This window comes from Haliotis asinina, chromosome 4, assembly GCF_037392515.1.
Source record: "Haliotis asinina isolate JCU_RB_2024 chromosome 4, JCU_Hal_asi_v2, whole genome shotgun sequence".
Lineage (NCBI taxonomy): Eukaryota > Metazoa > Mollusca > Gastropoda > Lepetellida > Haliotidae > Haliotis > Haliotis asinina.
Window position 1 is genome coordinate 6,966,614 of NC_090283.1, and position 21,718 is coordinate 6,988,331.

A 21,718-nucleotide genomic window follows, 5' to 3' on the forward strand; every position below is an offset into this window, starting at 1 on the left:
TCACTGGGCAGTCGTTTCAGCAGCTGGTGTTATATATACACACGTTGGTTCTGCATCTACGCCGTTGTCATTGACTAACCCAGTGTACGACGGGTTGTCTTCTGGAGAACTAGCTGAAGAAACATCACTGCTCGTTCCATTGTCGAAAGCTACCTGCAGCTGTCCTGCCAACGGAGGAGTAACATCACTCGGCCCAGGCTCAGAGGAGTCACATTCTTCGTCTACATCTTCATCTCTAATTTCGTAATATGTGTTTGATGGAGGCTGGTACTCTACCACGTAATCGTCTGCTTCATCGTTCCTATAGATATAATTGAAAAGATTCGTGTAATTAGTTGCAGAGAGTAGAGCAAAAGAAAAAGGAAACGATAAGAGGTAAATAAGAATATAACATCTAATGGTGAACATCCGGTTTCAAGATCTCCGTCAGAAGTAATGACCAGATCGTGCTGACGGCTGATGCATGTCAGCTCATTCTGGTGTGGTAGATCGATGCCCATGATATCAATACTTAATGGTCTTGTCCAGACTCAAGTAAATTACGGGGGAAAAGAATTGACTTATCACGTTATCACCGACTTCATGTGACCAGAAAATAGATTCGTGATCACCATCGTTAAACAAATCATGTTCCATTAACTTAACTTAAATTCAAATGATACAATTACACAAATCGAGTTCATTCTAAATGTGCATAAAGAGTCATTTAGTGAGACAGGAGTTTACTTGCAAATGGCTTTCGTATTGGCAATAGTGCCTCCCACAATAAACAAATGATACACTGTTATTGTGTCCCGCTATATGCATCGTTATATCCGAGTCCATTACACCGCTTGATATATTGATACTTAAAAGGCAAGCCGATATATATACTACTGACAAGAAATAAGGGAACTAATGAAATAATAGCGAATTTGAAACTGCTTTAAATATCCACTAAATCAAATATTTGGTGTGTCCACCATGTTGGGCAACACATTCACGGCACCTCGATGGCATGCTGTTAATCAATTTCTGGATGGTTGCCCGTGGTATTGCCCGCCATTCCTCTTGGAGAGCTGCACCAAGCTGGGCCAGGTTGGCGGGTCCTGGGTCCCTGGCGTACACCCTTCGACCAAGAACGTCCCAGAGATTTTCAATTGGGGACAGGTCTGGGGACTTAGAGGGCCAGTCCAATGTCTGGATACCTTCTTGTCGGAGATAAGCGGAGACAATTCGGGCCCCATGTGGTCTGGCATTATCATCTTGGAATACAAAATTTCGGCCGATAACTCTAGCCAATGGAGCCACAACAGTACGCAATATTTGGTCAACGTATCGCTGACCAGTCATGGCTCCGTTAATGATGACCAAATCTGATCGTCTGTCATGTGTAATCCCACCACACACCATGACACTATCACCTCCATATCGATCATGGTCAAGAATTGCTGCTCTGGCATATCGCTCCCCGCTCCGACGCCAACAACGTTTTCTGCCATCTGTGACTCGTAGGCAAAACCTTGACTCATCAGAGAACATGGTGTAACGCCAGTGGCGCATAGCCCGTCCCTGATGCTGCCCAGCCCATGCCAATCTTTGGCGCTTATGGTGAGCTGACAGGGTGACACCCTTAAAAGGTCGTCTTGCTTTCAGACGAGCTTGATAGAGTCGGTTTGTAACGGTTGAGGTTGAAATGCGTCTTCCAGGGAGTGTGCGGAATTCTCTATTGATGGCAGGGGCCGATTTAAACCTATCGCGTAGAGCAATTAACGTCATGAGACGATCCTGTCGTGGTGTCGTTGATTTTGGTCTACCACGCCCAGGTCTCGTTTCAACCCCACCTGTTTGACGGTACTTATCCCATACGCGTGAAATTACACTTTTTGATTTACCCATCTACCGGGCAACTTCACATAATGACCCCCCCCCTCTATCATCCCCACAATTCTCCATTCACCGAGATACTGCCTGGGAGGCATTTCTGTCAGTAAGAGTCAATATCTATTGCATTAGTGATTGCGACTTCTCTAGCACATTTACAGGAGTTAACTTCTGTATGCACGTTCCATCGTCATTGGGTGTTGCGTTTGGGAGATACGCCACGATAACGGACCCTGTCACAGTCAAAGTCATCTACATTCAATTTCTTGGTTCCCTTATTTTCTGTCGGTAGTATATACCATCATTGTTTATTTCTTCGTTCAAATGCCTCTGTACATGCACGCAAAGCAAACGTTCCTAATTCTAAAGTAGAAAGTGTTAATACAGGCACGAGCTAGGGTAATACACATGCTCCACTCACCGTCTCTTTGACCGGTATTTCTCAAAACAAAATGCACACATGATGCCGGTGAGAAGAATCACTGCTAACAGTCCTATTGTGACATACTTGATATCACGCTTCGGTTGACTACCTGCTGAATAACAAAACACCAACAGTGTGACTCGCCGTTTCGAAGGAAAAGCATAAGTTTGTAAAATAACGTTTGTCATATTTTACATATTTAAGTCCTCAACATCGTACGCATAGCAATGTATCACCCGGACGAGATGTACTCTGTATTTCATGATATAACCGTTTTACGTGTACATTACGGAACCAGTTTTATTCGCAGCTAGGTGCATAAACTGCATTATGAGTAGGATTCATTTCAACCTATGCATTAGAGGCTGACAAATACCTATGTATTAGTGATCACCTTTGATGGCATAAAAAAGATAAATTAAGGAAAACGTTGGAAATGGAAGAAACTATTGGTAAGCTAGAATATTAAATCAGAGATGATCTTCTAAATGCAGACGAAAGTCTTCTAACAGAATTATCTAAAACAAAGTATTAAAGAGGATGGACGTAAAACACAAGAAATACAACGTAGAAATAGGTGGTATGAAGATGGCGAAAACCCAACAATTTCTTTCTGTCATTTGGAAAACAGGAATTATACTAGTAGACGTATTACAAAAATAGGAAATGATAATGTATTTGGGACAGATATTTTACAGGAGCAAACGAATTTTTTACCAAAAAAACCCCTAAAACAATACGCTATACCCGTAAATGAAACACATGATTCAACGTACTATAACTACCCCTACAATACACGATTTGTTTCAAAGATCACCAGTTAGAAAACAAGCAGTTGCTGGAGCAGTAAAGGCCATGAAAAATAACAAAAGCCCAGGGTTTGATGGTTTTAGTTTAGAATTTTTTAGTTTTCCTTGAGAGATTGTGAACAATGGGTGTACAAGTATATCTTAGAAGTACCTACCAATTCCAGATTAAGTTTTACAATTAACCAGGGCATAATTACTAGTATACCTAAGTCGGGTAAAGATAAGACATTGTTAAATAAGTAAGGGCCTATTACACTCTTAAACATATTATATATGGATTATATTAACATTCTTTATTGCAAACAGATGCAAATTAGCTTTACCAGCTTCAATATATACTATCCAAACAAGATTTATATCCGGTAGATGTAAAAGCGACAATCTTCAATTGTTGTATGATATTAGTTCTTTTAATTAAATCAAGACGACAGCGTAGCCATCTGCTATTAACTGACTTTGAAAAAGTATATGATGCTGTTTGATGTGTTCAAATAGTTTCAGTAGGGAACGGTATGGTAAAATGAATTCAAATATTAATTGATAATTATCAATCCTGCATGTCTGAGAACGGCCATCTTTCCAAATGTTTTATTAACGAAAGAGGTTGTAGACAGGGTGATCCGATGTACCCATACTTTTTCATTATTCGTAAAATATTGGCGATATTGATCAGACAGATAAAGAAATCGAAGGTGTTGTTTTACTGCACAATGATCATAAGATGGGCAATACACGGATGATACAGAATTGTTCCTAGATGGGTCCGAAAATAGTTTATAGGCAGCGCTGAATACTATAGACACTTTGTACAAAAGACCCGTAAAGGTCCCGGGGTAGAAAAGGCCTTCAGCAACCAATGCCATAAAAGGCGACTCAGCTTGTCGTAAGAGGCGACTAACGGGATCGGGTGGTCAGGCTCCCTGACTTGGTTGACACATATCATCGGTTCGATATCATGAGATCGATACTCATGTTGTTGGTCACTGGATTGTCTGGTCCAGGAGAAAATACAATTTAACCTTATATGGTAAAATATTAGTTAATAAGATCATTGTTTTACTTCTTATGGAACGGTAAAAAAATAAATAAAATTAAACAGGAAAATATATTGCCATATTATGACGAGGAAGGGCTTAGAATGAGAGACATCACGTCATTTGTCACATCCTTAAAATTATCATGTGTCCAAAGACATAATTATAAATAATAGACATAGACAATTCTTTTTTTGCGCAGATGATATACGTAAACTGATATAAATACCTTTATTTTACTGGGAAATCCATTTTTGACAAAATGTATTGGAATCTTGGATTCTTTATTACAGATTGTATAAAAGTGAAGGGAAAGGTAGATGATATTTTAGGAGGACCATTATGGTTTAACCACTACTTTACTCATCTAAACTTCGTTACTAAGTCACGGCTTTAAAAGGGATTTTCTACTATTAGAGAAACATGCAGGATTTCTCGCAGACCAAGGTAATGTGTCAACAGCATTGTTCTGCAAGTATGCGATAACAGCTCTGGAACGATGGGGCATAGCATTATCGTCCGTAAATAATGGCCGACTAGCCAGGGAATGCGTGACAACAGCAGTTTCCAGTACTTCCTGTTGGTATCTCTGACCATTGAGTGTCCTTTGAATGGTGATAAGATTCAGCTTACAGTCATAGGCGAGACACCCCCACATCATTACAGAGTCACCGCCAAAGGGTCCAGCCGCTGTTGATAAGCCTCATTACTCCTTCGCCAAACGGCCATCAGTAACACGAAGAAGAAAACGGCTTTCATCGGACCAGTGGATCTTGCGGCATGTCCTCAGATTTGTGCTTTTGCCGTTGATTACACCACGCCAAACGTTGAGGCTTGTGCCCATCAATGAGTAAGGGACGTCTGATTGGACGACGTGCACGGAGTGCAGCGGACCTGAGCCTCCTTCGGATGGTGCTGGTTGAGAGACGAACACCCACTCTCCATTGTTCTCTGAGATCTTGGCATTGGTCATGGGCTTGCGTCCCACTCGGCGAACTTGGGCACGGTCATCACAAGGAGCTGATCGTGGACGATCCTTGACGTAACCAGTGACCGCATGTTTCTTTACAAGGCGACTACTGAGAGTGTGATTGATATTCAATCTGGACCCAATGCTGCGACAGGACAAACCAGCTTCATGCATACCAATAACCTGCCATCTGGTATTTTCAAAAACCACATGGTCCCTAGTGTGATGATCTACCTTCAGTTGCTTTCAATCTATAGCCCATTTTTATATTGTATTGTCCTCTATAGTTGAACTGTTTTAGATCTAATTACTAGTTTTACATTCCCTGTGATATTCTAGTTGGTTTTACTGTCCATCGTCAACAGGTTTTCATAGTGTCCCATTTATTAATATTCGTTCTCGTCATGATATGGCTGGAATATTCCTGATGTGACGATAAATGATAACTCACTCATTCACTATTTTCAGAAAGTCTACGCCTCGGCATGTCCAAAAAAGTTCTGTTTCAGCAATGTTCACTTATTGATGCGTCGAAAAGAAAGCAATGAGAATACTTCATTTCACCCTGTTAGTAGTGGTTAGGGGGCCCCTAGCCGGACATTTTCCAACGGCGATTAACATAGGATCTACTACCTCCGACAAGTCGAGGCAAGTCGACCGAAACGAACACGTCCTGGTGGTAAGTGGTGCAGAACGAGCGGGAACCACCGCATCATTCGCTGATTACGGGTACTAAATTGGGTTGTCGGGGGGGGGGGGGGGGGGGGGGAATAAAGGTCAAAATGTATATTGTTATGATTAAACCACATCAAGAGTTAGTTGCGGCGCTAGGCGTGGGTATGTGTGTGTGTGTGTGTGTGTATTGTCAGACGACCACCGCCGAGCGCTGAATAAGTCGCCACAAAAAGAGCTATAGAAAGAATATGTGTACATATCGCGTCAAGACTGATTTAATCACTATACGAGTATTATCGTTGTGGTTGGAATTAATGGAGGTATTTCTATTGTAGACGAAAGGAAAGCACACCAAAGTGACATTACAATTCTTATTTGTGTACCCTTTTCCTATATCAGGTCGAATCGTGCAAGCGGTAATAATATTTAGAACGATATACTGGGAGTGCTCTCTTTTTTTTCCATTATTTAGATAGTTCTATTTTCCTCACACACAATAAATGTCTGAATATTCGTGAAGTGTGGTATGCATACCACCACGCAAATCCAAGCAACGTTACGGCGATGAAGTTGAAATCATATCATCAACAACCACGTTTACATCAAGACCCGCCTGTGTGGAAGATATCGCACGTGCATTAAACAAAACAGATCTCGACACCCATGATTCCTGGGGACAACCTATCATTATTATAAGAGAAAGGACACCTCAATCATTACTCCCAACCCTTATGAAAAGCATGACGACATAGTACAATATCAAAAATGGAATCGGGTCTTATCACACTAACACTGGATTATCTATTGACTTTGGCCTATGCTGAGATCATCTTTCAAGACTTGAAATCAACAACACCCGAATCATTCCAAGAAGCATTGTTCTTTATAAACGAAGAAGCTGTTATTACCAAGTGGAGAGACCACATAAACGCCATTCTCAGTCTACGCGCTATATCACCACTGTATTATTTAAAGTATGAATGCAAGAACTATCGTGATACGGTTTATAAAACGAATCATTGGCAAGAACAGCTATATCGTTGTATATTGATGATGACGGAAAGGAGGCGGATCACAAGCAGGGTGGGGAAGAAACAACATGGAACAGATACTGGCTCATAAGTATTATCAACCAAGAGAACCCGGTGCGTTTTGGGGGTATCAAAAGTTTGTACATACTTTGAAAAGAAATCATCCCCAAATCAGGACATCACGTGTGAGGAAGTGGCTTAACGAGCAAGACGCCTACACCTTACACAAAACACCCCAGAGAAGATTCAAGAGAAATAGGGTTATAGTCGGTGGAGTCGGGATCCAAGCAGACGCCGACTTATGTGATGTGGCCAACATCGCAGATAGCAATGATGGATTACGATACCTGCTTATTATCATTGACTGTTTCTCCAGATTTGTTTGGATCAAGCCGATAAAAAACCAGTCATCAGAAAACGTGTGTCGGGCAATGAAATCATTGTTCACAAACATGGGGTCGAAGGTACCGTTCACACTGAGGACGGACAAAGGCAAGGAATTTCAAAATAATGCTGTAAAAAAGGTTTATAGACGGTTTCACATCAAACACTTTGTTACCCAAAACGATGATATAAAAGCCAACTACGCAGAGCGTTTTATTAGAACGTTGAGTACTATTCTATACAGATACTTCACACACAAGAGGACCTATAGATACACCAACATTCTACAGAACGTTGTTTACAATAATAACCACCGTCCACACAGGTCACTCCCGAATGGGAGAACCCCAGCCGACGTTAATCACGCGAATAAAGCCCGTATATGGTTGAATATGTACGACAGTAAAAAATCAACCCCACCTCAAGCAAGAGAGAAGAGCGAGAATCATCGTTGAAGCACCACCATCCCTCCAGGTATGCGTATTAGGTAGGAGACCTCGTACGACTATCCATCAGCAAAAGAGCCTTTGAAAAAGAGTATCACATGATCACAATGGAACGGAACCCATCGTCCCTTGACCTATTACCCCCACCTCCGACCTCTTCTACCACAAAGACGACATTATTAACACCGGATGACAAGACCATTCCACAAAGGGACATAAGAATAGTGAGCCCGAGTGAACAGGTAGTAGATCAAGCTAAGGCAGAGATTAGACGACACCCGGACTCGGTCTCTACCAGCGCAATGGGGTTTATCAAGACAAAACGAGGACACCGTCGCACAAGGGTCAGTGCAGGACGGACTCTCACTGGGAAGGGAAGAAGTACGAGTAAAAGAAGGAAAACAAACTGTCTTGGTAGGCGTGTGGCCGCTGTGGGGATTACGAGAAAGAAGAAAAAGTGCAAGAACACTGGTGAAGGGAAAAAAAAGAAGAACAAACGCGGGCTGGGACAGAAGAGAACCATCAAGGACATTTTCGACTATTAAGTAGTCAACCATGACCGCACTAACGAATGATCCCAAGTTTTCATTACTCATGCGGACAACACGAATCTGGGGGGTGATGAAGAATGCGCCCCCATTAACCTCTTCCTTCATTCCCTTTTCTCTCAAGTAGACGTATGGCTGCAAGGGCACTTGGTTAACTCCACCACCAATCATTATCCATACAAGTCCATCATTCAAACGCTTTTGGACACCAATTACATTGACTGCAAGACAAAAATGGAGGCACAACTGTTTTTCAAAGACACAGCAGGGGAGTTAGACGTAACTGACCCGAATGGGACTAATACGGGGATGTTTGCCAGGTATGAGTTTACTTCCGAGAGTTAAACGTTTGACCTCGAATCCCCCCTGATGCATGACCTTTTTCAGATGAAACGCTACATACTGAACCAGGTCGACGTACAAGTAAAATTGTACAGATCTACACCCCAGTTCATGCTCATGGCAACAAAACAGACATCTCGTATGTGGTTCACATTGAAGACATAGTTCTGAAGGTAATGAAAGCGTGTGTGAATCCCGGTGTCATATGGGGTCACAATGAGGCGCTCTCAAAGATCCCAGCGAAATACCAATATCGCAGGACGGAAGTTAAGATGTTTTCCATCGTCAAGGGTCAAACCAGCTTTGCGTGGGATAACATTTTGCAAGGGAATCGTCCTAACAAGATCGTAGTGGGGTTCGTCTCCGCCAAAGCAACAGGGATGGGCGACAACCATAGGAATCCCTACAACTTTGCCAACTGGGGCTTATCCCAAATTGTATTGTTCTGCGATGGGACCATCGTGGGCGAGTCCGGTCCCATGAAACTACAATTCGGGAAGACAACTGGACGAGCCTTCATCCCGGCATTTGTAAACCTATTGCGATCCACCGGATGGTGGTTGACGGATGACGGTGGAGGTCTCAATCGGGTAGACATCTCAAGAGATCAGTTCCACGGAGGTTACGCGCTGTATGTCTTCTCATTGGATCCCGTGTTTGGTCAGAACAATGACGGAACATATCTACGCCTTCAAAAGCAGGGTACTCTTAGACTTGAAGCACAGTTTGGAACACTGCTTCCCGAGACGGTATCATGCGTCGTTTATGGGGAATGTGATGGCATTTTCCAAATAGAGAAAAGCAAACGTTGTCGTATGAGCAAATAGGAACAGTGAGCAAAATAGAGGGGGGTAAACGAGGCGGCATGAACACTCGTCAACTAGAATGGATCATACAGTGCGACCCCATACTTAGACACCACGTTTTGGGTGTATTCGCCCTGAATCATTTAACAAAAGACCTAGCATGGCGTATGACAAGGGGAAACATTCTTCCATCTGCTATTATAGTAAATACAGAGAGAGCCCATGAGGATGGTCAACACTGGTTTGCTGTCTACGTAAACGAGGAAAGTATTGAAATTTTTTATAGCCTTGGATTTGATCGAGGAATAGTCCATAGACTAAAAGAGGTACGGGATTTTGTGGAGTATATAAACGACAATAACCATCATCATCGTCATATCAGCAAAAGAGCACTTGTGTGGCGTCACATCAGAGTCAGGAGTCTCTCGGGAAAAACCTGTGGACAATATGTTGCGTATTATCTCGTAGCATTATCGCTTCCTCCTCCTCCTCCTACTCATCCTCCTCTTACTCCTCTTCCTTCGGATGATATGGACAGACATGAGGGATTCAAGTTTCTGATCCCTTCGAATGTTCTCGTTGTTGGACCCAGTGGTTGTGGAAATTCTGTGTTTACCTACCGTGTGCTGCTTCAGCACTGCTTGATGAAACCCCTCCCCGACCATATCGTTTGGTGTTACACACAGTGGCAGCCACTATATCAGACCATAAAGGAGCAATCGTCTCGAATAGTGACATTTGTGAAAGGACTTCCCTATGATATATTAGAGGAGGATTACTTTGATGCTAGTCAGTGCAACGTATTGGTCTTGGACGATTTCCTGGCTGAAGCTAAACACGACAAACGTATCTCCAGACTGTTTACCCAAACCTCCCATCACAAGAATGTGCTGATATTTCTTCTTGTACAAAACCTGTTTCCGAGAGGTAAGGAATCCAGAGATATTGCTTTGAATGCTCGTTATGTCACACTTTTTCATTCGCCTATAGATAGACCACAAATCAAGGTCTTTGCTCATAGAATCTTCCCTGAAAACATTGATCGCTTTATGCCCATGTATGAACGGGCTGCAGAACATCCTTTTGGACAACTGACTATTGATCTGAAACCTAACAGGAAGAATGACAAGGACCGTCTGCTCGTGAACATTATAAACACCACGGAGGAAGGTGCTACTAAAGCTCAGAGTACAGTGAAAGAGCAGCAGTTCACAGGTACCACCAGCAGCATAGTGAGGGGTGCCTCGCCAAATAGTATCCCCCCTCCCAAGCTGGCCACTACTGAAGAAGAAGAGGGCTCAAACGATCACCATCGTAATCAACTCAGTCGGGAAGAAGAAGACACGGATTCTGACATGAGTAGTAGTAGCAGCAGTCAGGGTCTACTTAAAATGGCCAAGGCTTGTGCTGATTGCGGGGTGCTGATAGATACCATGTACGATCTACAGCGCCCTGTCAAATATTGGTGTCCAGAAAATACTACCTTAAAATCAAAGAGAAAGCATGACAGTGATGATGAAGAGATGGACAGTGATGGTGATAGTGTCAGTGACTTAGGCTTCCCCGGGAAGGATGGTCGCGGTGGAGAAAGTAGTCCTGCTGTCAAACATCATCGACGTTGTGGTAGGAAGCAGCAGCCAACACCACTCGCTGATGAGGAAGCCGAGGAGTGGCAAGATGTGGGTTTGCAATGCATCTGGGAGCGGTTGTACAACTTGCGTCATGACGTGATGAAACTCAAGAGAAATAAGCACCAGCAGCAGGGTCGAATGGACGACTGGGTGGACAGATATATGATGCAGTTGTGGGAAAATGAAATGGTGAATACCCTCAGGTGCGTGTTAGAATACACTCAGTACTTTAAACAGTCACCTCTGTTTCAACCAATTCTGCGCAGTCTGGATAATATGAATCCTTCCACGGATCCATTAATGCTAAAAAAAACAAAATTAAACTCTCTTTAAGACCCAGAATGAAAGGCATCCTGACTCGTATAGATATGCCCGAAGCAGCGAGGGTCGCGGTGGCGGAAAGTGACTCTGCCTCTGATGATGAAGAAGATGATGAGAATGGTGATGACCAGAAGAATTAAGTGTTTCTGATATGCTGAAAGTGTTACACGGAATTCGGAATCGTTGAAAATTTGTTACATGGAACTTGGAACTCTGCGTTGGTTTTCCTATAGTGACATTTTACTGAATAGAATTCAGTTTCTTGTATATGTAAACTATATATGTATCTATCACTGTGAGAATGTATATTAACTTACATTATGGTTTTAGTAGTAAAACAATTTGTTACATATGGCTCATGCATGTTGTTTGGTTTTCTCTCAGTAATGGTACAAGCTACGGGCCTGAAGCTGCATGGAGATGATTCCTTAATTGGATCAGAAACTCGGACATCTGTCCCATGATTCAGACTGGGTGCAGTTTAATTTGCCGTTTGAGCGCGATTCCCTGGATGTCCTCTACAGGTCAAGTCTGACTCTTTCGCCTTATCCCATAAGCCCAAAACTCTGGGTGTATTGAGACAGATCCAGAACATAGATACCACGCCTTTATATCGTTGGCTGCTCACTAGAGAGCATGCTGTACAATGGCGTGTGAGTAGTGTCTATAAGCTGTAATGCCAGCAAACGAAAAAGAGACGATGCTACCAAACTGATCCTGAACTTGCTAGACATTCCTGGTTACAACAAATGTCTCAATATTGGTGGAGTGTTGTATGTATACCTCCCCCAAGTCACAGACAACGATATGGGCAAGAAGTCGAAATTACAGCATCATTTACCACATTCCCAACAGGTCCCGCTTGTGTAAACAACCGCACCACCCCGCACGCGAGCCCCATTGCACAACAACCACACAATACTTGTTTTGTGCTGCTACTACGACATTTTCCAATGGAGATTTAACATTGGATTTACTACCTCTCCAAATGGAGCGGAACGACCCGACCCCGGTGACCTCTGACCTTTTTTACCTTCGAGGGACGGTGGGGGTAGTCTAGTGGTTAAAGCGTTCGCTCGTCACGCCGAAGACCCGGGTTCGATTCCCCACATGGGTACAATGTGTGAGGCCCATTTTCTTGTGTTCCCCGCCGTGATATTGCTGGAATATTGCTAAAAGCGGCGTAAAACCAAACTCACTCACTCACTCACTCATTTTACCTTCGGTTGCCTATATCCAGGCAACTGCGGACGACGCCCCAAGCACGCGAGGGGGAACACACAAAATAATTTTCGTAGTCGACCCCACCATCCACAAAAGTAACATCTGTGGTGTAAATTGTAACTGGATACCCCGTTATATGACACCGATCGAGTTATGAAAGCAAGGAACATATTGCATACGAGTTATACAAGGGCTAAGAATATACTCCCTTAGCCTGCGGCAAAAAAAGGATATTGCGCTTTATTGCACAAAGCTATAAATATTTTATCATACACACCAGAATTCTCAGTCATTCACATTTCTATTACACGCGGCGAACGCACACATGTATACCACCGTCTAAGCACAGACAACGTTACGGCGAAGAAATCGAAATTATAACTTCAACAATCACATTCCTAACAAGACCTGACTGGGTTGAAGATGTCAAACGCCCATTTAAACTAAATAGACACCCCTGATTCGTAGGGCAGCCCATCATTATCATTAGAGATTTTATTGCTTTATGTTGTATTGTCATTCATATGATTAGTTAATAAATAGTAATATTTTCACTGTTAAAATCAGTCATTACAAACTATTAGTAACATGATCATAATATATCTGGGTATTGCCACAAGCACCCGGCTCCAACGAGACAGACATTAACTGTAAAGATGTCCTACTGTTGTATTACGAGCTTTTTGATAGTCCTGACAGTGACAATATACACTGAGCTTTGGTGCGTGGTCTTTTCAATACCTCGATTCTCGGGTGAACCGCTCGGCGGTGGTCGTCTGACAATACACACAGACACACACACAGACACACACACACACACACACACACACACACACACACACACATACACATACCCACGCCTAGCGCCGCAACTAACTCTTGATGTGGTTTAATCATAACAATATACATTGTGCCGCACCATAAAATGGTTTGACCTTTATTTCTCCCCGACAACCCAATTTAGTACCCGTAATCAGCGAGTGGTGCGGTGGTTCCCGCTCGTTCTGCACCACTTACCACCAGGACGTGTTCGTTTCGGTCGACTTGCCTCGACTTGTCGGAGGTAGTAGATCCTATGTTAATCGCCGTTGGGGGCCCCCTAACCACTACTCCTGTTATACCACTCAGTCGCTCTTACCATGACTGAACTTTAGCATGAAAAGCACGCATTTGAGTCAGAACTAACTGCTAAATGCATGTGTATTTAGATATAAGTGGTTGACTTCTCTGTTTTTCTTGTTTTGACCTTTTTCTTGTTACAGTCGACAATTAGTATTGGTGGTGCTTAATTAATGCACAAGTGTGTGTGTGTGTGTGTGTGTGTGTGTGTGTGTGTGTCTACTCCTAGACCGAATATAAGTATTTAGAAAAAAAGGAATTTGTAAAATGTATTGCTAAATCCTGAATAATAAACTCCAAACATGCAGTGCAAACATTTATGATCATTCTATATGGCAGGCATTTTGTGTACAAATGAATATTTGAATGCTTTACCTTGACAAGAATGACATTTAAGTCAAGCATGTATGTATATATCTGTAGTCTGTAATATTGAATACTTTAATACACGTTTTCATTAAAAAAAACCTGCTCCTCTGATTTTAGAGCCTTACCAGAACATGTTCCGACCTGAAGGCAGACATCCAAAGGACAGTCTGTAGTACAGTTAGGTGTGCATCCTGGGTCAGTAATGTAGCATCCTCTGACACATGTCCCATGTGTTTGTTCACAAATCCCGTCAAGACAGGCGTCACAGGACTTGTTACAAAATGCACCATAATAACCTATGATACAACCTTTGGCACAGGTTCCATTTCCAAAGCAAACTTGATCAAAGCATTTCTCAAGACAGGAACAGTCAGTTCCAGCATGCCCTGGTGCACAACCAGCTGAACATGACCCTGATTCAGTGCAGGACATATTTGCACACTTTCGGCTACATCGAGAGGAACAGTTTCTACCATACCATCCATCATTACAACCGTGGATACAGTCTCCTGTGTTGTTGTGACATTCGGAGGTGCAGTTGGTGGATGCATTTTGATCACACTCCATGACTACAGTTTTGTTGGGTCCAGGACGACAGTTTTCACTACACACCTCATCACACCAATGACCATAGAAGCCAGGTTTACAGCCTTCCTCACATCCAGACATACAGGATCCTGCACAGGTCTCACATGACATCTCACAGTTCAGACCCCTGTATGGATCATGACAATCGCTACACATTCCTGAAGACCTGTTACATGACTCACATCTCTCAGAGCAGTTCTTACAGCCAAAGCCATAGAAGGAGTCAACACATCCAAAAACACAGAATGTGGAACTGAGCCAGCAGTATCCTCCGTCACATCCACTTTCACACACCGTACACTGTGTCTCTGGCTTGTCACATGGTATCATGCAGCTTGTACCCATGTATCCTGGAACACAACCCTTAGTGCAGATTTCAATGCCTCCATCTGTGAGCTCACACAACTGATCCCGGCATCTGCTGCTGCACTCCAACAGGCATGTCTTGCCAAAGTATCCATCATCACATGGCTCTGAGCAGTGTCCGTTATTGTCACACACTGGACAATGCTGACCACTACCGCATTGCGTTGCTGTAAACAAAGAATAATAGAATCAGTATTCATGTCAAGATACAGATGAGGAAGCATACAACGAACGATGATCGTGGGTCTGATCAAACATAGAACAGTTAAACTTGTTTAATACGCATCGACTTGTTTATTTCGTCACTCGCGCATAACACCGTGATACCAAGATTTCAACTGTTTTATGAAATGTGAACGAGCAAACTGAGCTTGGTAATAAATTGATGTTTTAAGCTTGAGTTCACTGCAGCCAAAACGTATTTTTCTCCAAATTTTGTAAACTGTGTAAAATGTTAGTGCTAACACCTGAACAGACACAAGATGAGAATTACTAGTATCCAGTACGAAATACAACTGGAATATACAGTTCACACGCGGCCACGAAAATCGCGCTCGCACACAAACACTTCATTGCTTTTCAATCTGGTAAACAACTGGAATATTCATATCACACGCACACAAACACTTACACCCGTAGGTGATTTTAAGTCGAACTTTGTTCAGTTCGACTATAGTTGTTGATATCTGTTCACATATAACATTCTTGAAATAAAATTTCTCATTTACTGATCTTATCATTTGATGATGAATCATGAAGACTCAGTAAACTTACCTCGTGTAATCAGTAGAGTGAATGCTAAACACAGAATCGCCAAAGAGGTCATGATGTATCTAAAAACAGAAAGCAGTTGTATGCTCACATTCCAAATGTCATCAACACAAAGAGATTTTGTAAACTTATTTTATGCATTAAGTCTACTTACTGGTGACGAGAGGGAAACATCTCCATTGCTGGTGCATCCAGGTGACTGGTACAGCTTAATGTGTGAAATGAAGACTCGGAGTATATACTGCCGGTTAACTGTCATCTTCCGTTCAAGGGGGAAATATAAATGAACTGGTCCATGAGCACAAGGTGAGAGAGCTAAATTAATGACCACACTTTTGCTATCAGTTTTGGCAAAAGATATCAGTGTTATTGAGTTGTGTTGTACGTTAGCCAGTCAGTTATATGATGCATCATATATTGTCATATGTTCAAGTCAAGTATGTTGTGAAAGAAGAATGCGTTAAATGTGTTTCTTCACGAACTGATGTTTTAGCATTAAGCCAACCCTTTGGGCTGATGGAAAGACTTCAACTATCATTCGCATATGAAAGCATTTCGTCGTGATGGTTTTTTTTTGTTATATATTATTGGTCTTCATTATCACTTTAGGCTTGTTTCCATACAGAAATAGTACGAGGATACTGAACCAAAGATGAGATGTAACACATTTATTCAGTCTCCATTCAGGCGTCTAATGCTAACTTACTTAACCGGTAAAGGAAGGCATGGTGTTCGTGAATTGCGATGGCGTGGAGGCCATGAATTGTATTTGGATAATATCAAGGAATAGCAACAGAGGAAATACGACACGGGTAAAATACTGATGGAACATAAGAAGAGTCCTCCCCACACAAAGATAGCTGTCCCCACCCAGGCAGCTTGCACGAGACAGCAGATAGATTAACCATCGTATCAGCTACCTACGAAACATTGAATACCTGAGACAACAACTTGCTGCCACTGCTGACGTCACCAACGCAGGTTCCGTTATGGACGCTGAATTTGAGTCAATATGATCTTGACGTGGGTAAGGGCAATGACGTCATAGTACTGTGCATGACAGTTTTGAGATTAGTTAGTTGGGTGTTTTTCGTTTCTTTCATTTGCAATGACTAGAAGTGGTCTTCAGCAACAGCTTGTTGACTTGGTTCAACATGTCACCGCATCCCACTTGCGCAGATAGAGGTACATGATGTTGATCACTGGATTGTCGGCTAGAATAAACAACAACCAATTCAACCCAGTCGCATCCTAATTGCGTGTTATGCGGTCACTGGCTTGTCTGGTCCAGACTCCATTATTTACAGACCACCGCCATATGACCTGATTATTGTGGTTTTTCTCCATTAAACATAAATAAACCAAAACCTTTGCAATGATATTTTCGAGGCGTATGTATTCATGAATTAGGTTATGTACTTGTTCTTTTCACGTCCTTGAGCATTGGGTAGGCTACTAGTATAACTGTGCCCTCGTCGAGCTGAAGACCTGGGTTCAATTCCCAACATGGGTACAATGTGTGAAGCCCAATCCTAGAGTCCCGCATCGCATCGTGATATTGATCCAATATTGCTACACAATTTTAGTTATTAGTTATTGGTTAATGCTACCTAAGCAGTGTAACCTTTTAACCTGTGTATACAATAGTTACTAATTGTTCACACGCCTGTTACGGGTATGCGTGAAGACAGAAGCAGAGGCATTACTGTTGTTTGTCAATTAATCCTGTCTCGATTTATGTCTTTTTGAAATAATGAAGGCCTGTTAAATACTGTATATCTATCCACCATAAGCACTGTTTGTTTCGAACTTTGAGTCCAATAGTCAGTTTTCTTCGACTTGCCGTCGACAATCAACTCGAAGGAAAACTGTATGTTCAAGTTTGCGAGGTTAATCATCTGATAATGTACGCTGTCATATGTTTGATTTTCTTTGCGGTGATATTTTAATACTTTCTTCTTTTGAGGTGTACCTATACGTAAATTATGTCATGAATGTAAGATGAAAACGTTTATATGTCTGATTCTTTATTCTGTCCACATGACACACTCAACTTAAGACAGGTCTGTCATTGTTTAAAGTGTTATATTTCCCACACAACACACTCACCTCTAGGCAGGTTTATCAGTGTATACAGTGTTATATTCCCCACACGACACACTCACGTCTAGACAGGTCTGTCAGTGTATACAGTGTTATATTCCCCACAGGACACACTCAACTCTAGACAGGTCTGTCAGTGTATACAGTGTTATATTCCCAACATGACACACTCAGGACTGTCTGTGTATACAGTGATGGTGACAATAATATACACATCTTGTTTGAGAGGTATTTTAGAAGTAGAGAACAAACTGAATGGATAACAACTTGTTTATTTCGTGAGTGCGACGTTTCGAGACGTTTTTATTTCTACCGTTTTCAAGCACGATACAAGAATCTGTATCGAACCGTATGTAAACCCCTACACATACACATTTGTGATGGGATCTCGCTTGGCTGCTTATTGACAATTGCCATTTGGCTGCTCTAACCTGGATTTATTTAAAAAGCACCAAAACATTATCTTTGGTGTAACACTGATTGAATTATAACGTATTGTCGATTAGAAATCAGATAGTTTTTATCTATTTTTGTTTGTTTGTTTATTAATGACCAAAAATGAAAAAGACTGAAATGAAAAGGTGATTTTTTCACCACGTGCTAGCTGGATATGGCTGTGAGATCAAAGTAGTAATTCTTTCCCTGGGAATATGTTCCACAGCTAAGATTTATTCAAACTACGTCATACAGGACATATTCACGCATACTGCTATTGACACGCCCGGTGTCGACAAACATTCAAATCGCTGCATGAGCTTCCCTGTCTTCTTCATGTTTAACTTCCTGATTGTACTATGGTGACCAAATCAACTGGGAGTGTTAATTTATGTCATCAATATTTCCATATGAGGATGGGATATCTGCATTAGGCATTAGAATATAATTACAAAATGTCAAAACGTCACCTAAATAGAGTAAAGAAGTTCTCTATCCATAAAAATTGCCTTCATCCTTCATCTCCTCAACTTCAAAGACGCCAATGAAAGATGAAATACAATGTTTTCCAAACTGAGGGTAGGATAATATCCAACCCAGACAAAATCCCATAGAACAAAATGTCTGCATTTTGCCGACAAAAGCACAAAAATGACATACAGTTATTTTTTTAAACAGACATTTGTATTTTTTCCTTATAGAGGAGTAATAAAATGATTCAAAGTAATCTCAAAAACTAATGCACTATTCTGGTATCTTGGTGCATGTAACCATATAGAGCATCACTCTAGAACAGCATCATCTTTATGCATCTTAATTGAAATATGACTTGATGACTGTGAGATGTAACAAGAACTGGATTCTCCTTTGTCCATTGTCGTCATACACCGACCATATGCAATTTTTCTTGAACATTCCCACTCCCCTTCCCTCTTATTTGTAGCCCTCTAGTGGACAGAACTCCATCTGATTAGATTTTAATTCCCTTGTTACGTTACTGTTAAAGTATGTCCATTTTCAAACACTAAAACACAAACTGCTATCATAGAGACATGTATATAAATGCAGCCAGTGGCCTCTATTACGAAAGTATGCACAAATAGATTTATCTCATTGGCTTCTGACATGAAAACATACTAATTAAGACTGACTGGAAAGGGATTGTGTGCTGTGATGGTCATTTTTGTGTGTGAATTGTTTCATTTGATTTCATTCTAATGATTCATCTTGTGATCTCCGGCGGTTGAGATCTCCATAGGTTCATTTGTATCATTTGCGTTTCCCTACGTCTGCCTACAGTTGAGGTCTACCTACGGTTCTAATCTCAATAAATCTCCCGACGGTTGAGGTCTTCGTAAGTTGAGATCTTCCTGAAGTTCTGATCTCCCTTCAGTTCCGAAGATCTCTCTATAGTTCACATCTCCCTTCAGTTGTGATCTCCCTAAGCTGAGATCTGCTTTCACTTGATATTTCTCTTCATTTGTAATGTCCCTGCAGTTGTGATGTACACATAGTTGAGATCGCCACTCATTTGTGATCTCCCAACAGTTGTTGTCTTTCTCCAGATGAAATCTCCCTTCAGTTGTGATCTCACTTTGTTAGAATATCCCTTCCGTTTTGATCTCCCTACAGTTGCTATCCCCCTTCAGTTGTGATCTTCCTACAGTTGTGATCTCCCTACAATTGCGACCTCTTCAGATGTATTTTCCTACAGCCAGGGAACATTTACAAATAGAGAGGGTGTTATGACCTACAACATTGACGTATAGTTAGGCCACAACTCCCAACAACAATGTTGGTGGCTTATGTAGCATGTCTTTGTATTGGGGAGGAAACATGCAAAGAGACTCAGAACGATCTCAATAAATGAATGTCTAAAAGGGATCAAGTATGCGTTCTATCAAAGTCATGCTTAGGAGCTTTAACGCGTCCGACATGATTGATGTGAGGCAACTGACAAGTGTGGAGGAAATATTTCAAGGACTGAACGCACTGACGTAATACAAATTGTGTATTGATAAACTTTCTGACAGTATTTGAATATAGTTTCAATGTCTATTACGAGGAATGCAACTGAATAATGTTTTCTTGTGTCACGTCCTGGTGAAATCCCTAAAGACTGACTGTAAATGTGTTCATGGTCAAGGCTGAAACATGTCTTTAATTTAAATTAACTTCTCTTTCGACCTCATAGTGTTCATAATTACTCATTATGTATATATGACAACATTAATTCAGTGTGTATTTCCCTTTCAACGAAATGGAGCTGTGCACTCTGTAAAATACTGTACTCTCGACTTTGTCACATCTGTACATGTGATTCACGAACACAGAACTTGCGATGACGCATTCCTATGTCCTTGTGATCTCTGAATCAAAACACATGTGACAATATTCGCGATAGTTTGATATTAAACATTTTAAAAAAGGTGGTAGTATAGACATATATTATATCAATGATAAGACAAGCACAATAACTGGTAGAATAGTACCCATGATAAGCACATACTATTGTAATAAATATTGATGACATGTGGGACCATCTATAACTATCGTACAGGTAACTGGGGACCTGTGAATACCAACTTCTTTGTTAAAAGGAATATGATGTTTTCAAACTGAAGGGAAATGAGGTGGTGTGTGATCTAATACATAAAGTTCAGGTCGCAAAATCAGTTAAAGTCAAGCAACGTTGGTCACGGAGAGTACTTGGATTGGTAGCTTGACACCTGAGAGTTTCTAAACGTTCTGTCATGCCGAACAACGAGGCACACATATTTGAGTTTGTTCAATATTGCTTCTGTACACCTAGCAGAAAATGGGTACACGTTGGGATAAATCAATTGACTCGCATGGGGTATCCAGTGCCCATCATGTTCTATGCGCTCACAACAGGTCACCTCTATTGTATCCAAGAATGTACAAGTGGCCATGTTCTACTTTCAAGAATGTTCTGCGAAACGTGCATTTCCTCATAAAAACAGGTTGGCATTTCTTCCTGTGTGTGTTCCCTTCCAAGTCCCTTTTAAAGACCTTACATAGAAGTAGCTAAAGTCTAGACGTCGCAATATGACATTTGACTCTAATGGAATAACGAAATGATGAAGGGAGACTTGACCTTTAATTATCTACGCATTTTATATTTTGTTTGTAAATCATATTCTGTCATTCACCCGATGAAGTAGTCCAGAAACATCTTGTGAATTATAACGTAGTTATGAATCAGATGTCAGATGGGGAATGCATACTGCAGTTTTCCTTAAAGCCTATACAGTTTAAAATTCATTCGTATTAAGTGATATTCAAGACAGTTTCAGTTTCAGCTATGACCGTGGATTATGCAGTGGTACTGTGGTGTGTTCAATATACTCTCCGACCGCTGTACAGGAAACACCGCCTCTGTCACTGTGACGTGGGTGTGACTGTAGCAACAGAAACCTATGTATTGTGTTTGTGTAT

The 21,718-nt window shown here is 41.5% G+C and overlaps 1 protein-coding gene across 1 annotated transcript; it reads right to left on the reverse strand.

Annotated features, from left to right (window-relative positions):
- LOC137282253 (platelet endothelial aggregation receptor 1-like) lies at positions 1 to 21,455 on the reverse strand. The gene is made up of 6 exons (XM_067813985.1): positions 21,433 to 21,455; positions 19,574 to 19,750; positions 15,725 to 15,783; positions 14,122 to 15,117; positions 2,285 to 2,399; positions 1 to 301 (listed from the first exon to the last, which is right to left on the reverse strand). The coding sequence occupies exons 1-6, from the start codon at positions 21,453 to 21,455 to the stop codon at positions 1 to 3; spliced, it is 1,671 nt and encodes a 556-aa protein (XP_067670086.1).
- Positions 21,456 to 21,718: the final 263 nt, after the last annotated feature.